Source organism: Monoraphidium neglectum (assembly GCF_000611645.1).
Source record: "Monoraphidium neglectum strain SAG 48.87 unplaced genomic scaffold scaffold00296, whole genome shotgun sequence".
In the NCBI taxonomy this organism is placed as follows: Eukaryota; Viridiplantae; Chlorophyta; class Chlorophyceae; order Sphaeropleales; family Selenastraceae; genus Monoraphidium; species Monoraphidium neglectum.
The window spans coordinates 1-26,767 of NW_014013332.1; the positions used below are offsets into that span (position 1 = coordinate 1).

At 63.1% G+C, this 26,767-nt stretch overlaps 5 protein-coding genes across 5 annotated transcripts in view; 3 read left to right on the plus strand and 2 right to left on the minus strand.

The window, feature by feature from the left end:
- Positions 1–902: 902 nt before the first annotated feature.
- MNEG_2579 (hypothetical protein) lies at positions 903–1,130 on the plus strand (the record flags this gene model as incomplete). Its single annotated transcript, XM_014048940.1, has 1 exon — positions 903–1,130. One exon carries the CDS (start codon positions 903–905, stop codon positions 1,128–1,130), a length of 228 nt encoding a protein of 75 aa, XP_013904394.1.
- Positions 1,131–2,987: 1,857 nt separating this feature from the next.
- On the minus strand, positions 2,988–6,978 carry MNEG_2580 (hypothetical protein; the record flags this gene model as incomplete). The annotated part of the gene is made up of 3 exons (XM_014048941.1): positions 2,988–3,961; positions 4,187–5,557; positions 5,703–6,978. The coding sequence occupies 3 exons, from the start codon at positions 6,976–6,978 to the stop codon at positions 2,988–2,990; spliced, it is 3,621 nt and encodes a 1,206-aa protein (XP_013904395.1).
- A 3,493-nt stretch (positions 6,979–10,471) lies between these two features.
- Positions 10,472–18,067, plus strand: MNEG_2581 (hypothetical protein; the record flags this gene model as incomplete). Its single annotated transcript, XM_014048942.1, has 9 exons — positions 10,472–10,546; positions 10,701–10,748; positions 10,888–10,950; positions 11,153–12,011; positions 13,153–13,424; positions 13,557–13,664; positions 13,915–15,186; positions 15,531–17,135; positions 17,321–18,067. 9 exons carry the CDS (start codon positions 10,472–10,474, stop codon positions 18,065–18,067), a joined length of 5,049 nt encoding a protein of 1,682 aa, XP_013904396.1.
- A 3,109-nt stretch (positions 18,068–21,176) lies between these two features.
- Positions 21,177–24,090, plus strand: MNEG_2582 (Endoplasmic reticulum-Golgi intermediate compartment protein 3; the record flags this gene model as incomplete). Its single annotated transcript, XM_014048943.1, has 9 exons — positions 21,177–21,242; positions 21,442–21,535; positions 21,654–21,727; positions 21,939–22,022; positions 22,310–22,489; positions 22,665–23,111; positions 23,375–23,441; positions 23,586–23,680; positions 23,932–24,090. 9 exons carry the CDS (start codon positions 21,177–21,179, stop codon positions 24,088–24,090), a joined length of 1,266 nt encoding a protein of 421 aa, XP_013904397.1.
- A 1,895-nt stretch (positions 24,091–25,985) lies between these two features.
- Positions 25,986–26,767, minus strand: part of MNEG_2583 (hypothetical protein) — a gene marked incomplete at both ends in the record, with an annotated part of 2,738 nt that continues 1,956 nt past the window's right edge. Inside the window, one exon of the mRNA XM_014048944.1 lies at positions 25,986–26,055. Coding sequence (XP_013904398.1) covers positions 25,986–26,055 — 70 coding nt within the window. The remainder of the gene's footprint in view (positions 26,056–26,767) is intronic.

Sequence of the window (26,767 nt, forward strand, 5' to 3'; positions counted from 1 at the left end):
CCCCCGCACCCCGTGTCCCCAGGACATCAACGACCTGGTGGGCCACAGGAACGTGAAGCTGTTCGTCACACACGCGGGCTGCCACTCGGCCTATGAGGCCGTGTTTCACGGCAAGGTGGGGGCTGAAACCGGCCATGTGCAGCCTGCGCGGTGGGGCGGCTTGACGCTGTGCTGACCGTGCGCCCGCTGCAGGCCTGCAGATTGCATGTACCGCGCAGGGTGCTGTCCTGCTTGTTGCACGCTGCAACCCCGCGCTGCTCACCTCCCACCCTCCCTGCCCCCCCCCCACCTGCTGCTGCAGCCGGTTGTCGGTGTGCCCTTCCAGTTTGAGCAGCAGGTGATGTCTGCTACCAACTCCCCTGCGGCCCGCTTGTGGCTTGCCACCTGATACGCCACTGTCAAGTACGGCTGCACCGGCTTGCGCGCACGTCGGCACAATTACCCATGTGACGCCACATGACGGGCACAGCCCCTCACGCCCTGGCAATGTGCCATGTGTCGATTGCAGCCCAATTCACCTTCCCACCGCAACCTGCACCCCTCAGATCAATGCAATGCGCCTGCAGGCCCTGGGCATGGGCAGAGTCAGCTCCCAGGCGCCATCAAGCCGCCGCCAGGGGGAGACGTACACCCACCAGGCGTTGGGGGCCCTCATGCAGCAGGCAAGGGTGCCGCCGGGCTGTTGGCCAGGGCGCATCACAAATGTTTGCGAAGGGGGGCGGGCGGCAAAGTCGTGCTGTACTCGAAGCTCCATTCGTGGTGCCGCATGCCCCTGAATGCCCAAGCGAGTACGGTGCAAACAGTGCATTGCGTCCATTCAGAAAATAATGCGTTTTTGCGGCATGCTGGCGTTCGAGCTGCCTCACCCCCCCCCCCTTGAATCCCCTCGCTGGCTGCAGGTCATGAGCGACCCCTCCTACTCCGCTGCCGGCGCGCGCATCAGTGCAGCAGCGCGGCTGCGGGCGGCGCTGCGGCCGCCCCTGGAGCTGGCCGTGCAGGAGGTGGAGATGGCCCTGACCCACAGGGACTACGGCCGCTGGCGGCCCTACAGCGTGGACGGCGGACGGGGGCACGGGCGCGGCGCCGACCTCGACAGCGGTGCTCCGCTGTCCTCACACCCAGAGCTCTGAACCGCCTTGTGCTGATGCGTGGGCTCGTCATTGCACAGCGTGTGTGTGCGGATTCCGCCCCTGAATCGGCGACGTGGCCAGGAACGCATTGGGGTATTTATCTTGGGACGACTTGCTGCGGTGGCACGTGTGCAGCTGCGTGCTGTGAAGTTGGAGTTCATGCCAATTGGCGCTGGCACGCAAGTTGAGCATCGTCGCCCTTTGCAAACTTGTTTGCAAATGTCTTGCTGCCTTACACCTCGGCCCAACCCGCCGACCGTCAGGCCCATGCATCGATGGTGTGCACTGCGAGGGTCGCTTGGACAATCCTGGCTGCTTCCCTGGGAGTAGCATTAAGCTTGTGGCTGGAAAGATGGATGATGGATGGGGGTGGGGAGCCTCTGGCAAACATGACATTCCCAATGACAAGCGTAATGTACCACACGCCACAGGAAGACACCATTGTGCGCCGAGTGCCACGACCCCCTGGCCAGTAGAGCCTGCCGAAGTCGTCAGAGAAATTAACAGTGCGCAAATGAAGCAACACTGACGAAGCGCTGGCATGCCTTTCATTCACTACTTGACTTCCCAGTACCTACAGAGACGAGGATAGCGCCAGCAGCCCTGCAATGTGAAGGCGGTTGGCTGCAGTTTGCTGGGAGTGACAGTGAGGGGAAATTAGTGTCAAGGGAAGATTTCTCATGCTGATGGGTGTAGCCAGGGCCCTTGCAAAGACTGACCTCGCAAGAAGCGCTTTGATGTGGCCACCTGGGCGCTGCAGCACCGCCATCAACAGCCGCCAACGCTCTTTGCCTCATGCTGGCCCTGGCCCCCATATCCAGCGAACAAAACACATGCGCATACACGTGATGAGCACTGCAGAATATTTACACCCTGAGGCTAGCCTGCTCAGAAGGAAAGCGCAAGACATACCAAAAGGACCGCCGGTGCTGTTGCACTGTATGGTTTTGTGGATCGTGGAGGCGAATGATCCTGCAGGAACATTCCGCTGGGGCAGTGGTGGTGACGGCAAAGCGGGCAAGATGAGGCGGTGCGATAACCGCTTTTGAAACACGCCAGATAAAAAGTGCGGGCAAGGCGAGGGAGTGACCCAGACGTGCGCGCCGATGGGGGATGTGGCAGATGCGGCACCGCTGATACAAAGAAGGGCCCCTGCCAGCAGGCGCGCGATTTCGTGGGCTGGCTCAAGACATCGAGTGATGTTGGCTAGTGCGCTCCTGGCTAGCAAAGCTCAGGCGCAGCTGCTGGGAATCAATGGCGGGGAGGATGGCGGGTGATACGGGTGGCCCCGTGCACTTGTCATGCGCGGGTAAAAATGTGTGAAGAATGAGGAGGGGCGCCACACGGGAGATGATTGCTCTAGTGCAGCGTGCGTCCCGAACTTGGGCGCGCCCACATACCCTTGTGGCAAACAATGTGGCGAGGATGACCCCTGACGGGTCCTGCCGGCGGGACAGCACTTCAGCAATAGGCATGCCATACGCAAGCACAGGCATACGAGGGGAGGCAAGTCAAGGCGCCAGATGCTCGATCAACAGCTGCAAGTGTTCATGTGACGACAGCAGGGATATGTGCGGCGTAGCCATGGGGCAGCTTCGCAGCCACATGCGGAACCGCACGAGGCAGGCAGGCAGGGTATCAACTCTTGATGCGCAACACGACAAGCATGCAGGCGAGCACAGGCGTGCGCTCCACAGGTACTGAGGGCGAGCGCATCGGTCAGCGCGGCGCCCTGCCGCCACGGCATGCCCCCTGAGCGCCGAGCGGCGCTAGTGCCAAAGCCACGTACGCCCTGCTGTCCGACAACCCCACTGGCACTGAGCTGCCAATGACAGGACCCTGACACCAGCCGTGAGCTCACTGCTGCTGCTGCTGCTGCTGCTGCTGCTGCTGCTGCTGCTGCTGCGGCTGCTGCTGCGGCTGCTGTGGCGGCAGCGGCGGAAGGGGAGCCAGCGGCGACTGCTGCTGCTGCTGTGGTGGCGGTGGCGGTGGTGGCACCTCGTAGCTCCACTGAGTCACCTGCGCCTCAGGATCGCCCTGCCAGTGGCCCATGGGGCCTGACGCAGGCACCTGACCGCCGAACGCGCTGAGGGCGTCGACCGCTGCCGCCATGGCCACCAGATGCTGCTGCTGCTGCTGATGCTGCTGCTGCTGTTCCTCCAGCTGCTGCTGGTGCTGCTGTTGCAATTGATGCTGCTGTTGTTGCTGTTGCTGCTGCTGTTGCACCACAGCAGCAGCCTGCGCTACGGCCACAGCCGCTGCTGCCTGCTGCTGCGCAGCAACTGCTGCGTGCGCCTGCACAGCCTGCTGCTGGTAGTGCTGCTGCACTGCCGCAGCTGCAGCTGCGGCCGCCACCATCTGCTCCACGTGCTGCTGCGCATGGGCGTGTGCCTGCGCCTGCTGCACCTGCGCCTGCAGCTGCTGCGTGGCAGCGTGCATGCCCTGCTGGCCTGCCGCCACGGCCGCAATGCCTGCTATGGGAGCGTCGCCGGCCGGGCCGCCCGCAGGCCATTCTGCAACCGAGGTGAGTCCGGCCAGCGCTGCGGCTGACGGCACGCGCGACATGGATGGCACAGACTGCAGCGATGGCTGCAGTGAGGGTGCCGCCTGCAGTGACGGCTGGGGCGCGAGCAGCATGGGCATGACCATGGGGCCGCCGCCGGCCGATGAGATGCCGATGCTGGACGCGATGGCGTGGTAAGCTGATTCGGCGGCGCTTGGCACCAGCGGCGCTGGCGGGGTCCCCTGCACCGCAGCCGCAAGCGTGGCGGCCATGGGACCAGGCAGGGAGGAGACCGAGGCGAGGTGGCTTGTGGCCAGTGGGCCAGACCCTGGGGCCATGGACATGCCGGGGGTTGGCGCCAGCGGAGGCGCTGGCGCGGACATTGGTCCTGCTTGTGGCTGCTGCTGCAGCAGCTGGGCTGCTATGAGAGCCGAGGGCAGCTGCTGATGGGAGGCCATGGGGCCCACGGAGGCCAAAGGGGCAGGGGGCGCAGTAGGCACGGCCGCTGGAGCGCTCAGGCCAGAGAGCAGCTGCAGCAGCTGCGTCTCCGCACCTGGCGTCTGCGGCTGCTGTGCTTGTTGCTGTGCCTGCTGTTGAGCCTGCTGCTGCGCGTGCTGCTGCGCCTGCTGTACCTGCTGTTGCAGGTGCACCTGCTGCTGCACTTGCTGCGCCTGGTGTTGCTGCTGGACAGCATGCGCCTGTGCCGCCATCGCAGCCACCTGCTGGTGGGCGATTGCATGGGCGCCCTGCATCGCAAGGGCAGGTAGCTGCTGCTGGAGCAGCTGCAGCTGCTGCGCCTGCTGTTGAGCTTGTTGCTGTTCAGCTTGCTGCTGTTGAGCTTGCTGCTGCACCTGCTGCTGCACCTGCTGCTGCACCTGCTGCTGCACCTGCTGCTGTTGCTGCTGTGCTAGCAGCTGCGCCATAAGTGAGACCAGATCGCTCGAGGGTGCCGGCTGCTGCTGCAGCGGTGCCTGCTGGGTCTGAAGGTGCTGCGCCCACGCCTGCGCGGCCGCATTTTGGTTGGCAGCCTGCTGTGCCCCCGCTGCATCTAGCAGGGCGGCGAGCACATTTGTGTTCGCGTGCGCCAGCGCGGGCACAGAAGCCGCCGCCTGGGGGCCGTGTGCTGCCACTATGCCAGCCAGCTGGGCCAGGGCCTGCTGATGCTGCTGTTGTTGCTGCTGCACGGCTGCCTGCTGAGCTGCCTGTGCCTGCAGCGCAGCGTCAATCACGGCCGCGGCAGCGGGCTGCGGCAGCAGCACCTGCTGCTGGACTGCCTGCTGCTGGAGCATGGCTTGTTGCGCCATAGCCTGCTGTGCTGCCGCCTGCTGCTGCGCTGCCGCCTGCTGCTGCGCTGCCGCCTGCTGCTGCGCTGCCGCCTGCTGCTGCGCTGCGGCCTGTTGCTGCGGTGCCGCGTGCTGCTGCGCTGCCGCATGTTTAATTTCCTGCTGCTGCTGCAGCTGCTGGGCTTGCTGCTGCGCGATTGCCGCCGCGGCCTGGCGCGCGGTTGCGCCCTGCCTCTCCGCCAACATCCGCGCGTACCGCTCTGCGAGCCCCTTCATCAGCTGCCCGCTCAGCGCCGCCGCACTCGCGCCTGCTGCACGCTCTGCCGCAGAGCTGCTGCTGTGCAGCTCCGCCGCGTCTTCACTCATGGCCGCCAGGTTATGGAGGAACGCCGCGAAAGTCTCGGACGTGCTGCGGCCGCTCTCATGCAGCGCAGCAGACAGGTCCGGGCCGTCCTCGGAGTGGAAGCCCAGTAGACGCTGCAGCACCTCGACGCCTGAGCCGCCAGTGCTGTCGGAGCCGCCGCCACAGAGCGTCGCGATGACGCGTGCCGCTACGGCATCGGTGGGCGGTGGGCGGGGACCGGGTGCGACCGCCGACGCCAGGGGGGAGCTTGTGGCAAGACCTGGGCCGGCCTGGGTGCCTGGCAATGAAGCGAGGGTGCACAGGGTGTAAATTCAGTGGACATCGTGGGGATTGCAGTGGTGCACGTTCGGAGGTGAGTGGTCACCTGTTCGCGCTCAACAGGCCGAGGCCTCCAAGCCCGCCGCCACCTGCGTGCTGCTCACCCGTTCCGGTCGCTGGAGGCGTGCTGCCCAGTGCCCCGCCGCGCGCAGCGGCGCGCCCTGTCTTGATGGGCTGAAGCGCCGGCGGTGGCTCCAGGGGCTCGCCACCCTCCGCCGCGCCCTGCCCCTGGGCGGCCAGCGGTGATGTCGCCCCTGACGTGCTCGGCAAAGCCCCACCCAGGGCTGCCTGCGGCGCCAGCGCGGCTGACCGGTTGGCAGCGGCGGCCGGCGCAGCACCCTTGACACGCGGCACGACACTGCTGGGGGGCAAGCCCGAGGGCAGGTTCGCCAGCGCCGCCATAACCGCCGCGGCCGCCGCAGGCACGGCCGCCTCGCCGGACTCGCTGCCTGCGCCGGCGGCCGCCGCGTTGCTGGCAGGCGTGCCTGCAATCGGCGTCCCTGTGGCGAGGGGCGTGTCACCCCCGGCCTGCGACTCTGCCACCACAGACGCAGCAGCGGACGGCGCGCCCGACGCTGATGTAGAGGCCAGCACAGGCAGCCCTTTGATGCTGCCAGCACTGCGCACCAGCGCCGCGGCGATGGTTGATGCCGCGTCGACGGGGAGGTGCTGCGCGGCGGTGGCGGCCGCAACGGCATGCAGCGCGTTGGAAAGCGCTGCCGCCTGCTCTGCCGCCTCCGATGCGGCCGCCGCGACCGCTTCGGCGTCGAGCTCCGACTGGGAGGCACTGCCCGTTGCTAGTGCAGCAAATTCCAGGCCCGGCGCATGCGGCAGCCGAACCCGCTGCTGCACAGGAGACGAGATCGGCGGCGCTGCCGCCGGCAGGGGCACAGCGGCGCTTGAAAATGGCGTGCCCGTGGGCATTGCGGCGCCCACCGCAGCAGTGGGTGGCATGGCGTCAGTGGCAGCTGCACTGGCATCCTCCCCGTGAAGGGATGCGGAGGCGCCAGTGGCAGGCCTGTAGGCCGTTGCCGAGTCGTGTGAGGCGCGCCCCGAGCGAGGCTGCGGTGGCGGCAGCCCTGTGTGCTGATCGCAGCTGGCCTTTGCATCAAGTTCGCTGACGAGCTCGCCAGCAATCAGGGCGTCCTGCTGCTGTGTGCCCTGCGGCCTCAGGTGCTGCAGCACCGACTGCAGGTGCTCCTCTGTCAACTGAGGCGACTCGCCGACCTTCATCAGCAGCCGTGCCCCGTCGCCCGTCAACCCTGTCACTAGCTCGCTATCGCCGCTGACCCCGCCTGTGGAAGCAGGCGTCACCAGCCCATCAGCGGATGCCTGGTCAGCACCCCGATCGGCGTCGCGGCTAGCAGTGCCCGGGTCCATGTCGCGCCTGTGTGCGCCCGTGCGCCCCCGCCGGGCCACGTGCGATCTGCAAGCGTGACCGGCCACGATCGTTGCCGAGATTGTGTTACAACAGCGTGGAAGGTCAGTATGCGCGCCACCCACACCTCCACAGGCGTCTGCAGAGCCAGCGTGTTTCCCCGCTCTGCGTCCCGCGCACCTGCTCGGGCCCCAGCTGCCCACCAGCTCGCTCAGCACTGTGTCAGGTCTTTCACAGCCTCTCCAACCCGACCGAGGTAAGGACTGCGAGAACAAGCTAGTGCTGCAAGCGAAAGGGCCGTGTGGCCTGAATGTGACACTGTCATGTCCAGCACAGGCGCTATAAGCGACTCAAACGATGAAGCAATAATCACGGTCAGGACGCCGCAGCACAGCTTGTGGGGTGTCAGGAGACGCTTCGAGTGACCCACTCGCGCACCTGCCGCCGCCTGCGCGCACCCACCAAGGGATAGGGTGTGTCGCACGGCCTGCTCTTGCTCATGCATGACGCAGCTATGCAGGCCCTGTGTTGCTTTGCCTCCCAGGTTGCTCGCATGTTTTGGTCCTGCTGCAGGTGATGGTTCCCCCCAAATCGCAAGCGTGTCGTTCGAATCAGCATGCTCAATGCCACCTGCAACGAACCGGGCTGCAGGCCTCAGATATGGCATGCCCAGCAAGAGTTGCGGCGTTGGGGTGCACGCACGCCACCCATAACATGGGTATGCTGTGCACAGGGTCACAATCTCCCTACAGACCTGCTTTCCCACAAACAATACATCATCAGCCCCAAGGCTGTGGGTGCATGTGGCGGGTGGGACCTGGCGCCATCACCCATCTGTGGCGTCCTGCACATTTGCCAATCCAAACATGAAACCATGCATGCAGAAATCGAGTACAATGAAAACCATGCAGGCGCCTGTCAAGGGTCAATACCTGGTATTGTGGTCAAGCATGGGCGATGGCGTTTCAAGCACGTCGTTCAATGTCATGCAAGATAGCAAAGCCACCATTATAAAAGTAATTCGGCGATAGAGCTCAGGGATCCGTTCTGCCGGGCACCTGCCCTCAAGACCAACGGATCAGCTGGGCTTCAGCATACTACTTTTGCAGGCCAATAACAACGCAAAATTTGATGTATGCTACTGATCCGCTGATGAAAGGGTGCTGAGTGCGGCCTGCACAGCAAGTGCGCAGGTGGGCACTGCTGCAGCTGTTTGCTGCATTTGCCAATTTGTGCGTGCCACTGTAGATGAGCGGCCGAGCTGCAGGTCTTCCACAAACACTCCCCTCAGATGTATATCTATACCTACGCGTAGAGACATGGCCGCCTTGTCATTTGTCGCTGCAGGACGCGATGCATGTTCTCAACAAGCTGCTAAGTGTGCGGCAGCACGCATCGCCGCTGGGCAGCCCAAGGTCGCCGGCTGTGGCGCAGCCGCTGCTCGCGTCTGAGGCGACGCCCTCGCCGCCTGTCTCGCTCTTGGCCAGGGCCCATGCGGGCTCTGGGAACTCTGCCGCCGGCCACACAATCACGACCCTACTGGTGGGGTCGAGCACTGCGGCAGCGGAGGCGGGAATGGGCGCCTCGCCGGCGAGCTCCCCACGAGGCGGCGTGGGTCCCAGCAGCCCCTTCAGAGTCAAGCCACTCGACCTATCACAGCTGCAGCGCCCCCGAGGCGGCAGCGCCAGCCGTGGTGCCAGCGCTGTGCAGAGTGCAGCTGTCACCCCGCGGGGGACCCGGTATGTGAGCCTAGGCGCATCAGCTGGCGGAGCCACACCATGGCAGGAGGCGGCCGCGGCGCTGCACATCAACCTTGGCTCATCAGGAGGCGGCGCACCTGATGCAGGTGGTCCGAGCAGCAGCCTGCTCGAGGCATCAGGTGAGGCCGCTGCACCTGACCAGCTGGACAGAGGTAGCCTGCTGCGGTACCGCATGGCCATGCAGGTACCGCATGGCCTGCAGCAGCCGCAGCAGCAGCAGAAGCAGCAGCAGCAGCAGCAGCAGCAGCAGCAGCAGCAGCAGCAGCAGCAGCAGCAGCAGCAGCAGCAGCAGCAGGAACAGTGTAGCGGCGCTGCCGCCCAGCTGCAGTACTCGCGTACTGGAGGTGCGGAGGCTAGTTTGACCCAGGTTTTCAGTGGCGCTGTGCAGAGCGCCAACCCTTCCAGCGCCGGTGCATCCTCTATTATTCGTCTGGACAGCGATGGGCTTAGGCGTCACCTGCATGAGCTGCAAATCGATCAGCCACAAAGAGGCAGCACAGTGCCGCTGCGACAGTCGAGTGGAGGCAATGGCACCCTCTGGTCGGGAGGCGGTGCCAAGACTCCCGGCCGTATTCCCTTTGCCACGACGGGTCAGGGAGCCCAGGTAGACGACCGCGCACGGCCCCCGCCCGCCGGCTGGGCGGTGGCAGGATTGAGGGCACCAGCCTCAATTCCCGGGACGCCAAGGCGGGCCAAGCAACAGCAGCAGCCGCAGCCGCAGCCGCAGCCGCAGCCGCAGCCGCAGCCGCAGCAGCAGCCGCAGCAGCAGCCGCAGTCGCAGCAGCAGCCGCAGCCGCCGCATCAGCCACAGCAGCAGCAGCAGCAGCAGCAGCAGCAGCAGCAGCAGCAGCAGCAGCCGCAGCAGTTGCAGCAGCCGCAGCAGCCACAGCAGCAACAGCCGCTGGTTGGCACGGAGGTCTCCGTATGTGCAGGCGTGGAGGCACTACAGCAGCGGCTAGCCAGGGCCACCGCAACTCTCGGCACAGCTTTCAGCAGCATTGATGGGCAAGCGGCAGTCCACACCACGGAAGCACGTCAACAGTTACGCAACCAGCAAGCGGAGACGGACGGACTGCACAAGATATCTCTGGCATCGCCGGGCAGCATGAGTGCAGCTGGTAGCCAGGCTGTTGAAACTGTGAGTGTTGCCAGAAGCAGTGAAGAAGCCTCAGTCAGCGAGGTCAGCACCGGAGGCAGCAAGAGTGCCGAAGAGCACACAGCCAGGCCCCATGCCCGCCTCCCGCGGCCCCATCGGCCTGGCCGCCACTCACAAGACTCCAGTCTGCAGGCGGCGGCACATGTTGGCCCGGGTGCTGGCCAGTGGTCGCCCGCGAAGCTGCAGAATCACAGGATGAGCAGCGAAGAGGCGTGGGGTGCAGCAGAGCCACCAATGGACAGCGAACCCTCCACCCTTGATGATGCCATGATGCAAGGGGCAGCTGCCTTGCTGGCTGCCCATGTCAAGGGCGGCAACTCGACAAGGGTGCGTCAGACGCTGTCAAGCAGCAAGCGAACACGCGAGTCGGCGCCGCAGAAACTGCAGCGGCATGGAGACTGCAGCAGTGGCGACAGGAGCAGCACCGACGTCGATGATGTTTGGCTGGCGGAAGGGGGCCTGCCAAGCAGGGGCCTCATAAAAGCGGCCTGGCAGGTGGATGAGGGCATACCCGCGGTGCAGCAACACGTCCCTCCTCACGACCACGGGGCGCTTGCGGGTCGGCAGCGGATGGCCGAGATGCGGCAGCAAAACGACGCCCTGGTGCGCGTATTAGAGCGAGAGCGGCAGCGCGCCGACAAAGCGGTGGTGCAGGTGCGTGTGAGCAGGATTACGGGCGTTCCGGGGGGGTTCCGTGGACGGTGTGCCGCGCGGCCGGACATGCGCTTTTTAGCAAGCGCTCACAAACGCGTGCGCCCCATGACAGTTTTTTAGCCACTGTGGCTGCTGCCACCGCCGTAATTTCCAGGTGTCGGAGCTGCAGGCTGCCCTGAAGGAGCTTCAGATAGAGAACCAGGTGCGCTGCATTCAACCATGCACAGCCTGAACAGGCTCCGCGTCTTGACCTGTCCCCCAATCATTCTCTCACTTGGGTCCCGTGCCAGCACCTCCTTCAGCCGCCACCCGTCGACCTCGTCCCGCGTTTCATCGACCAGGTCGCGCTGAGCACGCTGCGCCAAGACAACGCGGGGCTCAGGGCCCTGGTGCGGCGGCTGCAGGTGAGACGTGGGGCCGCTGTTTGACGAGTGCTGTGACACCAATCCTCGGGGTTCCAGAAGGCGGGCGTTTTGTCAGGATGAGCAGCACACAGGCCTGCCCCAACTCCACGTGCAAGCGCTCTTTGTACTTCATGATCAAACCCCAAAGCCGCTTTGCACAGCCACTCCGACTAAGCATTCTCCAAATCTATCCATTCTCCAGGCCGGCACCGGCTATGAGCCAGTCTTTGAGGCGTACGAGGCAGAACTGCACCGCATGCAGGCCTCAGCTGCAGCAGCTGAGGCCGCCAACGCTGCGCTCGCGTCTGAGCTGGCTTCCTCTGAGCTGGAGCTCAGGGCGGCGCTGTCGCGGGAGAAGCGTGGAGTTGGCGGGGCAGGCTTGCGGCGGCGGCACGGGAGCGCGGACGGCACCTGCGGCATAATGCAGGAGGCGGAGGATGCTGAGGTGGTGCAGAGGGCGGTCGCGGCAGCCGCCCCGGGGCGGATTCGCAGCACCAGCCCGTCGCGCCGTGGCTGCGCGGCGGCTTGCGGCGGAGGTGGTGGCAGTGGCGTTGGTGCAGGCAGCCCTGATGCGCAGGGCGTGCGCGTGCTGCGGCAGAATATGCGACGCCTGGAGACGCGCGCGGCTGCGCTAGAAGAGGAGCTGGCGGTGTCCCAGCGGCGCTGCCTCGCGCTGTTGCGGTACCAGCACGCCTTTGACGGTGTGTCCCAGCGGCTGCGGCGAGCGGAGGCCGACTCGCGCCGCACCGAAAACGCAGCAGCCGCGGCGCACACACGTGCAGATGAAGCAGAGGCGCGGTTGAGTGCGGCTGAGGCACGAGCGGCTGCATTGCAGTCTGAGCGGGACGGCCTGGAAGCTGCCCAGATGGTGATGGCCCGGCAACTGGACGAGTTTGGAGCGCAGCTAGCCGACCTGCGGCGCGGCACGCGGGGCCAGCGCTTCCTGGCAGGCACAGCCACCGATGCGGCGGCGGCACCACCCGGCTTGGCAGCGACCGCAACGCCTCCCATTGCACAGCGCCGTGCCGGGCGCCTGGCGTTGTCACCGGCAGCAGGCCACGGTGAGCGTGCGCCCCGTGGGTCACCGCCGCAGCCGGCAGCAGTGGCGGAAGGCGTCCTGGGACACTTGATTGGTGAGATTCAGCGTGGCCTGGAGGAACGGCAGCGCGTCGAGATGCAGCGGGAGCTGCTGCTGGACCTGGTGGCAGGGCGGCCGCTGCCGCAGCAGGGACGGCAGCGAACCATGCCGTGATTTGAAGGTCACCGAGTGTTTCGTATTTGAAATGGTTCTCATGCGTAACTGCACACGAAAGTAACGGTCTAGACCCTGAAAGCTTGGTGGTGCAGGACGGTGGACATGCAGACTCTAGAACTGAAGTGCTGCGGGTGCCGCAGAGCTCAGCCCGGCCTCTGAAACCAGTGTGCCGCAGCGGTGCGATGCCGCTGGGACTAGCCGGCTGCTCATCATCGCTCTGCTGCGGCTCGGCGGCATGAAACGGCCGCTTCCTTGCCGCCACACCCCGCACTGCGGCTCAGCGACTGACGACGGCCAGCCGCTTCCTCACCGCCACACACACGCTACACACTGCGCTCGCACCCCCCAAATCGAGCGCTGCTGGGCGTGCTGCCGCGCAAGCACAACACGAAGTGATTTCAAGGGCACCGAGTGTTTCGTATTTGAAATGGTTCTCATGCGTAACTGCGCACGAAAGTAAGTGAAAGCTTGGTGGTGCAGGGCGGTGGACATGCAGATTCATTGCGAACAGCAGCTGAGTGGTTTCACGCAAGGCTTGGCCACAAAGTCATATGACGCCCACCTGCCGCGTGATGCGTGACCTAGTGATACCACATGGACGCGCTTCTCTTGCCGAAATTCATGGCCGAGCGGTGTAGGTCCATGTCAAAGCACGCGCCTTCCTAGCAACCGCCACGAGCCCGAGCTCGCGATCAGTGCTGTTTCGACACCAAAGCTGGCCTGAATCACGTACTAAAGTTAAATATAATGGCGAGAGGAGCTACTGTGCCCGTCTTGGGCGTCATGCTGCTGCTGCTCGCTGGTGAGAGGCAGCATTGAGCAGCACTATGCACACCTTAGTGCAATTGTGACACAGTTACAAGAGTTTACGAGGTTTCAAACCCTGGGAAACGCATGTCGACATCCTCGCCACGCTGATGCGTGCATGTGCGCATCAATGCCCGCAGGCCACTCATCGGCTCAGCCGCTGATCAGCCAGGTCGGCGACCTGCTGCTGACCCTGACGTCCGCTGTTCGGAGCTTTCGCCAGTTCCGCAATGCAACTGCTACGCACCGCACCTCGCGGGCGGCGGCCAACGAGCCGGCCGCAATCAGCGGCGAGCCCTTTTCGGCGCGTGTCCTCTCGGTCACAGCAAGCGGCGGCCCCGTCTACGAGTGGAAGGCCATTGCGGCGGCCTCTCAAGACAAGCTCACCGTTGAAGCCAACACCACCGCCAACGTAAGAGCAGCGGGTGACTCAAAAATGTAGGTGCGTGAGCCTGTTGTGGTGTTGACACTTGCAGGTGGGATGCGACGCCGGCTGCCCTCCTCTCTGTGCCCCAATCCCCCATCTCACGCCCACCTCCCCCAGGTGACATTCACGACGCGCTACCAGCGCAACGAGACGGCATTTGCCCCCTACACCCTCAAGGGTCAGGTGGAGCTGCGCAACCTCAAGGCAGAGCATGTTGTGCTGGATGTGAGCGCAGAAACTGAAAAGTAGTCTTGCATTCCATGAAGATGGCACCGGGGACTGTTGTATCACACATGGGGCTTGGACAATGCGATGTCTGTTGGGCAGCTGTTGGGATCAGCTGCCATTCTTGGAAGGCCTGTCCAACTGACTGGGACCTTGCAGCACTTGAGGGCTGCATGCAGCGGTGACAATCAGCAAAGCACTTGTCTCACCAAGCACCCCGCCCCGACTCATCACCCGTCCCCATCACCAGGGCCCCGTCAAGGTTGTTGTGTCCCTCAAACGGCCACCTGGCGTCACCACGGGACCAGAGGTCATTCAAACCCCTGTCTATGCGGCGTGCGGCAAGGTTGCACCCATCAAGGTGCCAGCTCGGCGAGGCAGTCATGCAGGCACAATCAAGTGCAGCTTCGAAACAAGCCTGCCGCAGGCTGAGGCGCTGATGCGTGCGGCAGAGGCGGCTAGGGAGGCCGCAGCGGCGGCTGCGGCACTGGGCAGCCAGGAGGCAGGGCGCCTCAGCAATGGGACAGAGGCAGCGGCAGCGGCGGCTGCGCAGGATGCCACTGCCCCTGGCAACGCCACCGCTGACCAGGCAGCCAAGGGGGTTTCAAACTCAACTGGATTTGCGCCTGCAAATCCAAGCACGATTACAAACACCTCAGCAGTCCCGGCCTCTGATGCTGCGGCGGTGACCGCCAACGGCAGCAGCACGGTCAGCGTGGCGTCGATTGACGGAGGGGCGGCCAACGCAGCTGCGACGGCGGCCACGGAGGCCTCGATTGCCAACACCGCTGCTGGCGTCCTGCCGGCTTACACTGTCGTGGGCGCTGTCCCGTCTGGCTCCGCGGCAGCTGGGCCAGGCGTGGACGCCGCAGCCCTCACTGCTGCGGCTGCTGCTGAGCCGATCGTGCCGGACGTGTCCATCTCAGTACTAGCTACACCGCTGACCGGCGCGGCTTCATCAGCCAGCGATGCTGCTGCTGCCGCGGCGCCCGCCGTCAGCGAGCCCTACAAGGCAATCTTTGAGGTCCCAGAAAAGGCCTGCGTCGTCGCGTCCGAGGCGTTGAATGGCCCCCTGGCAAAATATCTCATCCCCTCGAGCTCGTCCATCACCCAAGGGCTGCGCACCATCTGCGGAAGCGGCGGACAGTATTCGTACGACGCGCAGCTTGGAAACTTTGACGCCTCCGCCTGCGGCACCAACACGCTCACCAACGCTCCAGGCGTTGCGCACGGCGGTGCGGCGGCGCCTGTTGACACGGCCAGCGCTGCAACGGTGCACATCAATGTGGTAGGCTGCAACCACACGCGGATTGCAAGGCCAGACATCTCTATCACCAAGCTGCAGGTTGTCAATCTCTTCAACACCACGTGGCGCGTGCTCGCCCATGCTGCGCCAGCGACCTTAGAGGCTGGTGCAGGAGGCGGGCGGGTGTTGCGTGTGCCTGTCAACGGGACGGCCGCGGCGCGATTCGTGGTCAACCTGGTCAAGGGGCCACCTCAAGAGCTGGGATACCGCCTCAGGGTGAGGCCTTGCATCGGAAATGGGAAATGGGTAGGATGGGTGCAGTTTGAGGACTGAATGCGAGGTGGCGGACAGGGTCTGGTGGTGCATATGACGCGCTTCAAGCCAGATTCAAATGATGAAACTGCGGGACAGCTTCTACTGCAACATTGCTGCATCTTCTGCCAATCCGCTTTGCCTGCACGCCCAGCCCATGGCCATCCCTCACAGATGAAAGTGCAGCTCTAACTTATCTCCCACCCGCGTCTCACCCCCCCCCCCCACACACCCACCCACACACACACAAACACACACACACACATACACACACACACACACACACTCACCACAAACACCACAAACAGGGTGAAATCAGCGTCGCCACCGCCTCCCTCATTCCAAGCGTGCTATCCGTGGCGCGCGTCGCCATCACCAGCGCCGCCGGTGCTACATCTTACGTCGACCTCCACTGCCCTCCGCCCGTCATCATTGGCTCCACGCGCTGCGCATTTGACGCACCCTGGCCCGCCGGCGGCGCCGGCTCTGTCCAGGCGCAGCTTAGGACGTTTGCCTCTCGAGCTTGGGATGTCACCAGCGGCACGCCAAAAGCCTTTGACTTCTCCAGGGCACAGGATATGGACCTGGGAGCCTGCGTCAGCGTCGAGCGCACCTACACGGGGCGCTCCATCATCAACGGGACACACTGGGTTGCACCGGGCAAGCCTTTGGCCGGCCTGGTCAGCGGCGTTGACTCCTTGTTGGGGACAGTGGGCGTGAACCTTACGCACTACGGCTTGCCGGCCAGTTCCGTCGGCGAGATCACACGGCTGCTCAACCTGCCCGTTGGGCGCCGCCGCCGTGTCTTGCTTGCCGGTGGCGAGGGCGAGGTGCTGGTCGGCCGCGCGGCCAACGCCAATGCGACCTCCGCGGTGATGGGCGGCAGCGAGGCCGAGGATGTGTCTGATCCGTTCGATGCAGCCGCGCTGGCACTCATGCCGTTCGTGCACCCCCTCAAGGTGCTGTCAGGCGCCGTGCCACCTGGCCCCAGGTCGGGCAACCCCTTGAAGTTCTGCAGCAATCACACGCTCAGCTGGACAGAGTTGTTTGGAGGTGCCAAGGTTGACGCCTGCGGAGACATGTACAACGCCCTCAGCAACCTCCTGATCACGCCTGACTTCTCAGGCGCCGGCGCGCAGCCCGTCCTGTCGCGCAACGTGAGCCTTCCCGTGCTTATTGCGGGCTGTGCGCTGACACCGACCGCCAAGCTACTGGCGATGCACTCCGCGGCCGCCAAGGCGCACACATGGAGCGTCTCGGCCCAGCCGCAGGACAAGAAGACCATTGACATCAGCCAGCCGTCCCACAAGCCGGCTGTGGCCAAGTTCCAGGTCACATTCAACCGCACCACCACCTTGACAAACTTCACCCTGGAGCCGGCCATGGTCCTGCTCAACCCCTTCGCCAAGCCCCTGAACGTGGCCGGTGTCTACGCAACCATCTCCATCAACGGCCTCCCAGATGTCGTAAGCGCGCTCCTCTGCAAGGGCGCGGTGAACGGCAGCACATCGTTCGTCCTGCCGCCCACGCCCAGCGCGGGTGTGCCCGTACCCATTGGGTGCGTGGGCTCCATCCCTTTGCCAGGGCCCGCAATCGGCACCATATCGGTCACCACCGTCACCACGTCTGCTGGCAACATCACCAGCCCGCACGCCCTTTTTGATACAATCAGTGGCGTCGACGACATCTCAGCAGAAGAGGGCCGCTGCGCCACCGTCACGGGTGCTTTTGCCGGCGGCCGTCCCGCTGGCTCAGTTGGGCCCGCGCCAGTGGTGGCGGGTCTGGTGCCGGCCAAGGTGGGCGGCAACATGCCGCCACAGTCCAAGGTTGAGCTGTGTGAGCCGCGCAAGTTTGTGTTCAACGCGACTTTTGGCCCCTTTGCTGACAAGTTCACTTCTTGTGGCAGCTTCATGGTGAGTGGTTTTGGGCAAGGGATGAGGTATGATGCCACGGAAAGACATCTGTTATAGCACTGCACGAGTGGCGACTGCAATAGCCAGAGGACAACACCAATGACATTGCGCAAGCTGCTTGCAAGTTGCAAGCATACACCCCCCCCCTTCTGCTAACCAACCAACACTATCAACTCCAATCTCAGGCCCGCTATGTGGCCACCATTCCCGGTGCAAGGAAGTCTTCCTCCGCCTCCACCCCCATCAACGTGCGAGGCTGCGCCGCGCCTCTGCCACTGCTGAGCCTGGCGTCCCTCAAGCCGGTAAACGTGGTGTCTTCCTACGCCTGGTCTGTCACCCGCAAGCTTGTGCCCCAGGCCACGCCCAAGTTCAACGGACTGCTGTCTTTGCGCCACGACCAGTCCCAGCTGCTGGACCACGTTGTCTCCTTCACGCGCTCACCCGCCAGCAAGGCGGCGGTCAGCAAGCACCATGCGGTCGGGGTGGTCAACATCACCAACCCCAGCGACAAGCTTACTCTTGCAATTGCAGGGGTTCATGTCTTGCTTGTTCACAAGGGCGCACCCAACATCACGCTCAACGCAAAGTGCCCAGGGTCAGGCAAGGGCGGCGCAGTCTCACTGCGGCCGCTGGAGACGCTGCGCTGCACGTTTGACGGGGTCGTTGCTGATGCGCGGCCGTCGCTGGCACAGGCCGTTGCACTGCTTGCCGATGGCCGTCACGCCTCTTCCACCAACGCCCCGCGGGCGCTGAGCTTTCAAAACGCTCAGAATGCATCAGAGGGCGACTGCGCCAACGTGTGGGACGACTTCCGGCTGCTGAGCAGCCCGTGGGTGGCAAAGGCCGGCTCGCTCCAGGCGGCGAATCTGCGGTATGTTGGAGAGCAGCCGCCGAGCATTGAGCTGGGAGAAGCCCCTCTGAGAATCTGGTAGGCAATTCCTCTCTGCCCCTGCTTGCGCCTTGATCCTGCCAGGCGCATTGGTTTGGGGCAAGATTTGGAAGGTTTAGGTTGGAAGTGGCAGGGGCCACTTCATGCTGGGACGGCCTGGATATCATCCATGCGCTGCTGACTCTACTTCACTGCACATCTTCATCTGTTTGCATTTGTTTACTTTTTAGTGACGCCGTGTCCTCCCTTATGCCCTCCTTTGGCCCCATGCCAAATCTATGCAGTGCGTCCAAGGTGTTCCGTCAAACTGCACAGTTGGGCCCATTTGGCTCCGGCGGCTGCGGTAGCTACACCTATGGAGGCAAAGCTGTGGTGCAGCCCCTCAGCGGGCTGCAGAACCCTGTGGCCACCGCAGCAGGGAAGCTGCTTGATGTGCTGGTCGGCAAATGCTGAACACCACGATTGGCAGCATCAGCGTCAGTGCTAGCTTTTGTGCAAGATGCAGGAGGCGCACCGGCCTGGGTACCTAAATCTTACACTCATTTCATTTGGCTGGGCCAAAAACACACGCACAAGGCAGCCAATGCGCCGAGCAACTTTGAACCTCAGGATGGTCCAGGCCGTCAAGGACAGCAATTTGGTTTGTGTGGTACAGTACCGACACCAGTGATGCACTGACACAGCAACCTTGGATTTTTTTGACTGAATCCAGCCGCCGCTGCTGTCTTGATTGCATTCAAATGCTCCCCATCCTTGCTTGCTTGATTGGTGTCCATGCTACAGCTAACAGGCCGCAGCGCTGTGGCCAAGACGGTGTCTCTTGTTTGATGCAACGTACAACGTGTGGTTGAGGGCTGATTAGCTGTGCGCAAGATTGACGTTTGCCGAGGGAGTTACAGTGCCTGCAAGCCTCATCCAATGCACCTTTGAGGTCTGCCGCAGCATTGTCGGTCTTGGAGCGGCTTCCGCCACAACATTGTAATACTTGAAGCTCCCGTGCGTTGAAACTTAACTTCACAGCACCAGCAAGCTTCACCTGCATATGGTCCATCCTGATCAGGTAGTCAAGCAGGCACGCAACATAGCAGGTACCAACAAACTGCCGTATTTGCTGAAAGGCTGTCCGTGATGTAGCCAGGAGTTGCCGCCAACTTGGCGCTTGTTGCCGTGTGAGCTCAGGGGGTAGGTGCATGTGCTGGATGTCCAGCAGGGCGCACAGGACAGCAAGCGAGGATTTGCTGCGGCATGAAGTTTGAAGCACGTCGATCATAATCTCGGGCCTCTTTGCTGCATTGAACCAGTTGGCGTGCCCAACTTCCAGACAATTTTTTGAGTAATGTGTCCAGTGTGCCGCACTTCTAGATCCTGCGTGCACCCGCCTGTGATCGAAAGCACATGTCTACAAACAGCTCAGCAACGTGCACCCCAGGCCTATCAGATGCAAACCCATGCGGCACCAAAGCCACAGGATAATTGATAAGCACTCGTGTTCCGGCTTGCTCTTGTGAGTCGTGTGTTAGCTGCCCATGCTACTGAGCCATCTGGTGTTGGCAGACTGGACACTGCATTGACCTGTGGTCAGAGCGTCGCCGTCACCAACTGCAGAAGGACCCCGGCAAACCCACCTAGAATATGTTGATGTAAACGACAGACATACTTGACAAGCACCATTCTTGTCCGTGTCTTCGCAGCACCACTTTACGTTTGGAACCTACCGTTTTGCGCCATGATCGCCCCCGACGCTTTCTAAGAAGTGATGTTTGTGGTTATGATTGTCTAAATGATAGTGTTTCATAACAATACAAGAGGCTGAGGCAGTGTCAGCCACATCAGGGGGTCTGTGAGCGCCGTGCATACGTTGCGCGGCAGCGCAGAACCACCTGCGATTGCAGCTAGACTGCATGCCTGTACCAAAACCAAAAGCCGGGGGCAGCGTATCCATGCCATGGCAGCTTTCCTCGCTGCCGGAAACAGCGACGTGCATGGTGCCATCGCAGCAGGCGCGCGCTGCGCTTGCCACTGAGCTGGAAGCGGCAGTGCAGCGCAAGGCCCTGTTCAAGGAGTTTCTAGCGCGGCACGAGGCAAGCTGCGCACTGATGTAGTCTCGGCGAGAATAAGTGTGCTGTGGGTGGTGGTTCGCTTATGGTATGTGCCGATCATGCGGCTTCCCACCAAGCGTGCAGGGTAGCCGTGTCGTGCAGCATAGCATGCACATCAGCTCATATGCGCATGCGCTGCGCAGGTGATGGAGGCTGTCAATGAGGCTGTGTTGGCATTGTTTCGCTGTGACAAGCTTCCAGAGGATCCGCTGGCCGTCCTGGGAAGGCATCTACTGGATGCGTCAGAGCGGCGGAGGGGCAACAGCGGGTGCAGCGTTGGCGAGACCAGCGCCGAGGCGGCTAAGGGGCCAGGAGGTGGACAATGACCTGCATCGCGTCAGGCAAATGCATCGCGCGGCATGCCTTAAAGCATGCGAATTGCAAATAACGTTGAACTCTTCTCAGTGATACACACGCTGCAGGCGGCTGTGGCAGATGGGAGCCAAGCTGGTGAGCTCAGCTGCCGAGGTCGATGTCACAGGGGGACAAATTGCCTACGGCCAGCTGTCCTGACGTAATTGCAAAAAAAGGAAGGGAGGGAGAAAACAGCGACAGATGGGGCTCAACTATCATGAAATGGGGGAACAACGGCGGATCGCCGCTTCGTGTTGCGCACTCGATTGAGCAGCAGGTGCCACCGCAACCGGCGCGCGTGTTTCCGCCTTGGTGGTGGCAGCACACCGTCTCGTTGGCACACCGCTGGTACGAACAAAATTGGCATCCAACTTCGGTGTCGTACGGACGGATCCCATAGCCAAACTCATAATCACGGCGCAAGAATTGATCTTGCCCCACTTTCATGCTTGGCCCATCTGATATAGATCTTTGAGAGCTAGCGGGTATCTCCAGCTGTGGTGAGCTAAAGGCCGCACGGCCCTCCACGATCAGTTCAGCTGGGTAGTTCCCGACTGGCTTGACCAGGTGCCTCTCCGTGGGACGCAGACGCAGCTGCGGGAGGTAGCCGGTAGTGACATCGTGCGTTGTGAGAATCTTTGAGGACGGCCACAGGGGCACTGGCGGGGACGCCGGCGTGTACGGCGCACGTGCGGCACGATGGCGGGAGGCAAGGCGCCGCAAGGAGCGCTGGGCGCCCTGCGCGCTCTGGATATGTTCCCTAAGGTATGTACAGCAACAGTGGTGTATGTGCTGGTTTGGGTGCAATTACGAAGTACAGAGCGAATCAGGCGGGGAGGGGGGGAGACATGCTCGAGCGAGCCACGCTGCAACATGTCCTCAGTGGTGCAGGGTGGCGAACTGCAGTGGCTTCACTCCCAGCTTCGCCTGCATGCTGTGGTTGGATGGCGTGCCTGCCCCACAGGTGAACGAAGATTTCTTTCAGAAAACCACATCTGGTGGCGTCATCACGGTGGTGGCCTACTCGTTCATGATGCTGCTGTTCCTCACAGAGACGCGTGAGTCAGGCCCCGCATCTGACCTGGCGGTTGGCCGTGAACCATTGACCTCCAGCACAGCCCACCTTCCTAGTACGCTGACATGGTAGTGATCCTGGACATTGCTGATACCTTGCAGGGCTGTACCTCGCCACCCACACTACCCACGAGCTGGTGGTGGATTCTTCCAGAGGGGAGACAATCAGTATCGATGTGAGCGGTGGCGCCGTGGAGCACAGGGTGGCGGCTGCTGGCGCAAACACATGCCTGAGTGTTGGCACGGCTGTTGCAGCACTTCCGTGCAAAACTTCTCATGGTTGATGCTGGCATTGGTGTGTGGTATGCTGTGGGAGTGTGGCCGCCGCACCCCCAGCCACACTGTGCACAACCATGTGCGCGCCCCGTCCCCAACCGGCCTGGACAGGTCGACGTGACGTTCCCCCGCATGCCTTGTGCATGGCTGAGTCTGGATGCCATGGACGTGTCGGGGGAGATGCACCTGGACGTGGTGAGGGCCGCGCAAGCGGCGTTGGGCAAGGGGACGCGTGGGAGGGGGGGGGTGGCTGAGGCCCGGCACGAGGCGGCCGGTCAAGTTGACCCGCCAGGCAGGTTGCCAGCCAGAAATTGAAGGTTGCGGCAGCTCACTAGGCAATCAAGCAGGACCTCTGAAGCTTCAAACAAAACAAAACGTCAGAGGGCTGTAGTCATTGGTGCAGGCTATGTTTGCCCTCAACTCGAGCGGCCAGTGCGCCCCACTCCAAAACCATCGTCCTGGCCACCGCCCCCTCTTCCCAGGAGCATGACGTCTACAAGCAGCGCCTGTCAAAGGCAGGGGTGCCCGTGTCGGACGCGGAGCGCCACGTGTTGGCGCCTTCCGCAGTGGCACCCCTCAACGACACCAACGGCACGGTGGCGTGCGGCACCTGCTACGGCGCAGAAGACAAAGACCACCCCTGCTGCAACACCTGCGATGACGTGCGACGGGGCTGGTGTGGGGGGATTCGGGGGCTGCAGCGAGAATCACAGCCAAAGGGTTCCCACCACTGACTGCACAACGAGTACATATCCACTCACAGTTAAGAGTCGCCCCAGGCATGCTGCGCATGCAGTGCGCGCGCCCCCAGCTTGCCCCCTCATCACGCCCCACCAGGTGCGCGAGGCGTACCAGCGCAAGGGCTGGGTGATGCTCAAGCTGGCTGACGTGACGCAGTGCGCCCACGACGGCTACCTGGAGGCCATCAAGGCTCAGGAGGGCGAGGGCTGCCGCATGTGGGGCCGCCTGGACGTGAACAAGGTGGCGGGCAATTTCCACTTTGCTGCCGGACGCAGCTTCCAGCAGGGCAGCGTGCACATCCATGACATGGCGCCGTTTGCCGACAAGACCCTGGACTTTACCCACACCGTCAAGCGACTCAGCTTTGGGCCGCAGTACCCCGGCATGCGCAACCCGCTGGACGGCGCGGCGTCTGTCACCCCCCCGCCGGACGTGTCCAAGGGGCGGCTGATCGGGGGCAGCAAGCTGGCCACGCCTGAGGCTAAGGCTGCACAGGCTGCGGGGAATGGCCCGAAGACGGGCATGTACCAATACTTCCTCAAGGTGGGCCGGGACCGGGGGCTGGGGATAGTTTAGTGGGGCCGGTGGTGAAAGTGCGGAGGACAGAGAGAGTGTGTGTATGTGTATGTGTATGAGTGTATGTGTGAGAAAGAGAGAAGGTCAAAGAAAGGCCGCTGTGCGCCCTACCCAAAAGCTGCGTGTCCTGGGAGTCAGGGGGGCTGCAGCCGCCTGCGGCTTCACCACCAGACGATCCACATCTGTCAAGTGTCCCTTGCACACTCCGCTCCAACCCCTGCTGCCTCCAGGTAGTGCCCACTGTGTACGTCGATTCCTCAAACAAGACTCTCGTCTCAAACCAGTACAGCGTCACAGGTAAGGGAACAGTCTGAGAGCCTGGCCCCTGGGTTGTGGCTGCATGTGTTTCCTCGCAAGGCAGTCAGATTGCCTGCTGCCTTGTGCGCGGCTCCTGCCCAAACGCAATCTCGCTGCCTTCATACGCCTTTTCGGCACATCCAGAGCACTTCCGCGAGAACGGCGCCACTGCCAGCGGGCCCGCCTCCGGCCGCACCCTGCCGGGTGTATTCTTCTTCTACGATTTGTCCCCCATCAAGGTAGGTGCCAACATGCTTGCACGCGTATGGTGCACAACTGCAACACCAGGCTTAGCAACCTGCCAGCGCAGCAATCTGCCTCCGGTGTCCATGCCAGGGTGCTGCACGCGTGCGGGCGGGCAAGCCCAGTCACACATCGCCACTGGATTGCAACATGGGTTGTCCACAGCGCCTTTGTGTGCTGAGATTTGCTGCACCTCATGACGTCCACAAGCACACCCCTCGCTTCTCCCTTGGCTGCCCCCCAAAAGGTCCACATCCGGCAGCAGCGTTCGTCCTTCTTGCACTACTTGACAAACCTCTGTGCCATTGTGGGCGGAGTGTTTGCTGTCAGCGGACTGCTGGACGGCGCGGTGCACCATGGAGAGCGCATCATCCGCAAGAAGATCGCCATGGGCAAGTACACTTGAGGCACAGCGTGCAACAGCGCACGCTGAGTGGATGCAGCCGGTCACAACCCGTGATGTTGGCACGCTGTTGCCAGCCCTTTCACACAAAAAGGGACTCTAGCTATGCCTGCTCATGTTTGACCTGCAACAAGCTGCACTGCAGCTCGGGTCAATGCGTGGGCCTTATTATGCAGCTGCAGCATGACGTGTTGACAATGGCGCGAGCAGTACGGAGTGACACAAGGTATGCTGCCCTGATGTCAATTGAGTCGCTCACGGCGCGTGGCGTCAGGGCGTCGCACACCGCTGCTGTTACCGTTTCTGGGCTCGAAAGTCCTCATTTCCTGTTTCTATTGTTATGCGTGTGCACCCCTGCACTGAACTCCCCTGTCGCCCCACAAATTGCGGTGCCCTCTTCTTGCATGCGCGCTAGGGGTTTATCAGGCCCCTGACACACTTTGATGTAACAGGGCAAGCCTTGCAAACTTTTGTGGCAGGCGTGCCCGTCGCCCCCAAACTGGTGTGGGCGTGCGCACGCCTCTTGAGAGCCATGCCGTAGAAGGGCGTTCATGTTCAGTCAAACACAAAGTGAACGGCTCGTGAGGTTGAAGACGCGCAGTTCCTCAGCTGGTCAGTCAGTCAGTGGATGGCCATACTGTTACACCACCACACGTGTCGCTTACGGTGCATCGCCAAATTCGAAACGGCAAAAAGAATGCTGGCAAGAGTGCACAGCCATAGAGGTTCTCGGCGTGTCTAGAAGGCTGGAAGTCAGAAAGCAGGGCCGCATCGTCGCACGCGGTCCTTCGGCACCCAGGGGTCACAATACGCAAGTGCCTACTAAGATTATGCCCACGGCAATGACAACGAATCCGAGCCCAAATCGTACACATGCGCATGTGTTGGCGGTGCATCCTGGGCTTGCCATATGCATGAACCGGCTGTGCGGGACAGGGGGGACGCCGTGGTGTGGGGCTGCGCGTAGCGCGCAGGTGCAAAATGAAGCGTGCGGTGCACACAATTGTAAGGTAAGGGGCATGGTAGCCTGCGCAGAGGAGGGCTGCAGTCTCGCCACATAGGGGCGAGCAGTTGACCAGTGGCAACCCTACCCCCGCAGCGTGGGCGATCGCGGGCGCTGAAAGTGCAAAAGGCAGCAGACTGCATACATCACCCCAGCGCACGTAGCATCCGCACTACGCCTCATTTAATTCCCCCCCAGCCCCCTCCTAAGGTGCGACCGCCATGCGCGCGAATGCGTGGCGGTTGAGAGCAGCCGCGGTAGCGTGGTGCTCCCGGCGTCCTTGCGTTGTTCTTGCACATTGCCCCGGGTCCTGCTGGTGCTAGGAGTTGCAAAACACTTGTTGTCAAAATCTCCTGGCTGTTCCTGGCGCCAGCCAACAGGGGCGGCAAGGACCGACGAAGTGGGTATGGGTGGATCGCCCCCAACCGGTGGGGAAAAAATGGGGCCGGGTACCGTGTGGGTGCCGCATGGGCGAGCACCTAACTATCTGGCGCCCGAGCACTCTTAAGTAGTTGGTGCGACGCCACGCCTTCAAGCACAGACCAATGTGTGGGCGCACACTTTTGTGCGCGTGTAAGCTGTATGCATATGTGGGGGTTGCAGGTGCGTCGGTATGCGGGGAGGCGCGTGTACAGTGCGTGCTGTAAGCCTCTGGCCTCGCAGGCGGCTGGGACAGCAGCGCTACTCAGCAGCGCAATACACGTGAATAGGTAGAGTTTCAAGAGCTGGAAAGGGACTAACCTTGAGCCTAAACCCCCCGTAAAAAACCCATGCGACTCTCCCCTCTTGCCTAATAGTTGACCTATTGTGCGCCCTGTTCCCTACGCGGTGGCCGGGGGCTGCCCAGGGGTGGCGGGCAACCTGGGACCGTGCTCCCCACACAGCCTGGCGAAAGTCAGTTGAGCTCCGAGTACCACTCGTGAGGGATGCCAAACTGGAAGGCTCCCGTCCACTGGAAGTCTTCGCTGCAGTCAGAGTAAGCGCGTGCAGCGCCTGCACCCGCAGCGCAGACTGGCAGCGGCCCAGCCGCCCCCGAGCTGGCTGCTGCGCTCGTGGAGGTGGGCGTGCCTGGTGGCGCCACCGCCAAGCCTTGGCGCCCTACGGCTTTGCGAAGCGCCGGCGACCCTGGCGCTGCCTGATGCGGCAGCTTCTGGGTTGCCTGGTGCTGCCGCATCAGCCCCGGCGGCCCGTGTGCCCCATGCGCCGCGTCGCACGCGGGCATGCTGTCGACCAGTGACGCCTGCCGCCTGGCGGGTGCCAGCAGGCCCAGCTCACACGCCGCAGGTCCTGCTGCCCTGCCCAGCGCTGCCCCCTCTAAGGAGACACTGCTGCACACGGGCGTGCAGCTGTCTGGCGGCTGCACCTGACCGTGGAGCAGCGGCTGCTTCAGCTGTGCACCACACTCTGACGGCTGTCGAGGCGGCGGCGGCGGCGGCGGCGGCTGCGGCCGCGGAGCCAGCGCACCAGCGGCGCCCGCCGTGCGCATGGGGGGTGGCGGCGGCGGGGGCGGGTGCACCCCACCTCCTGAGAGGAAGGGGCCGGGCGGCGGCACATACGGCAGAACCACTGCCGGCCGCATGCCGCCCAATGGCTGCATCCCACAGGCCGCCACCCCTGCTGGGCCCAGAACCGCCGGCTGCGGGCCCTGCTGCTGGCGGGCGCCGCGTCCCCCTGGCG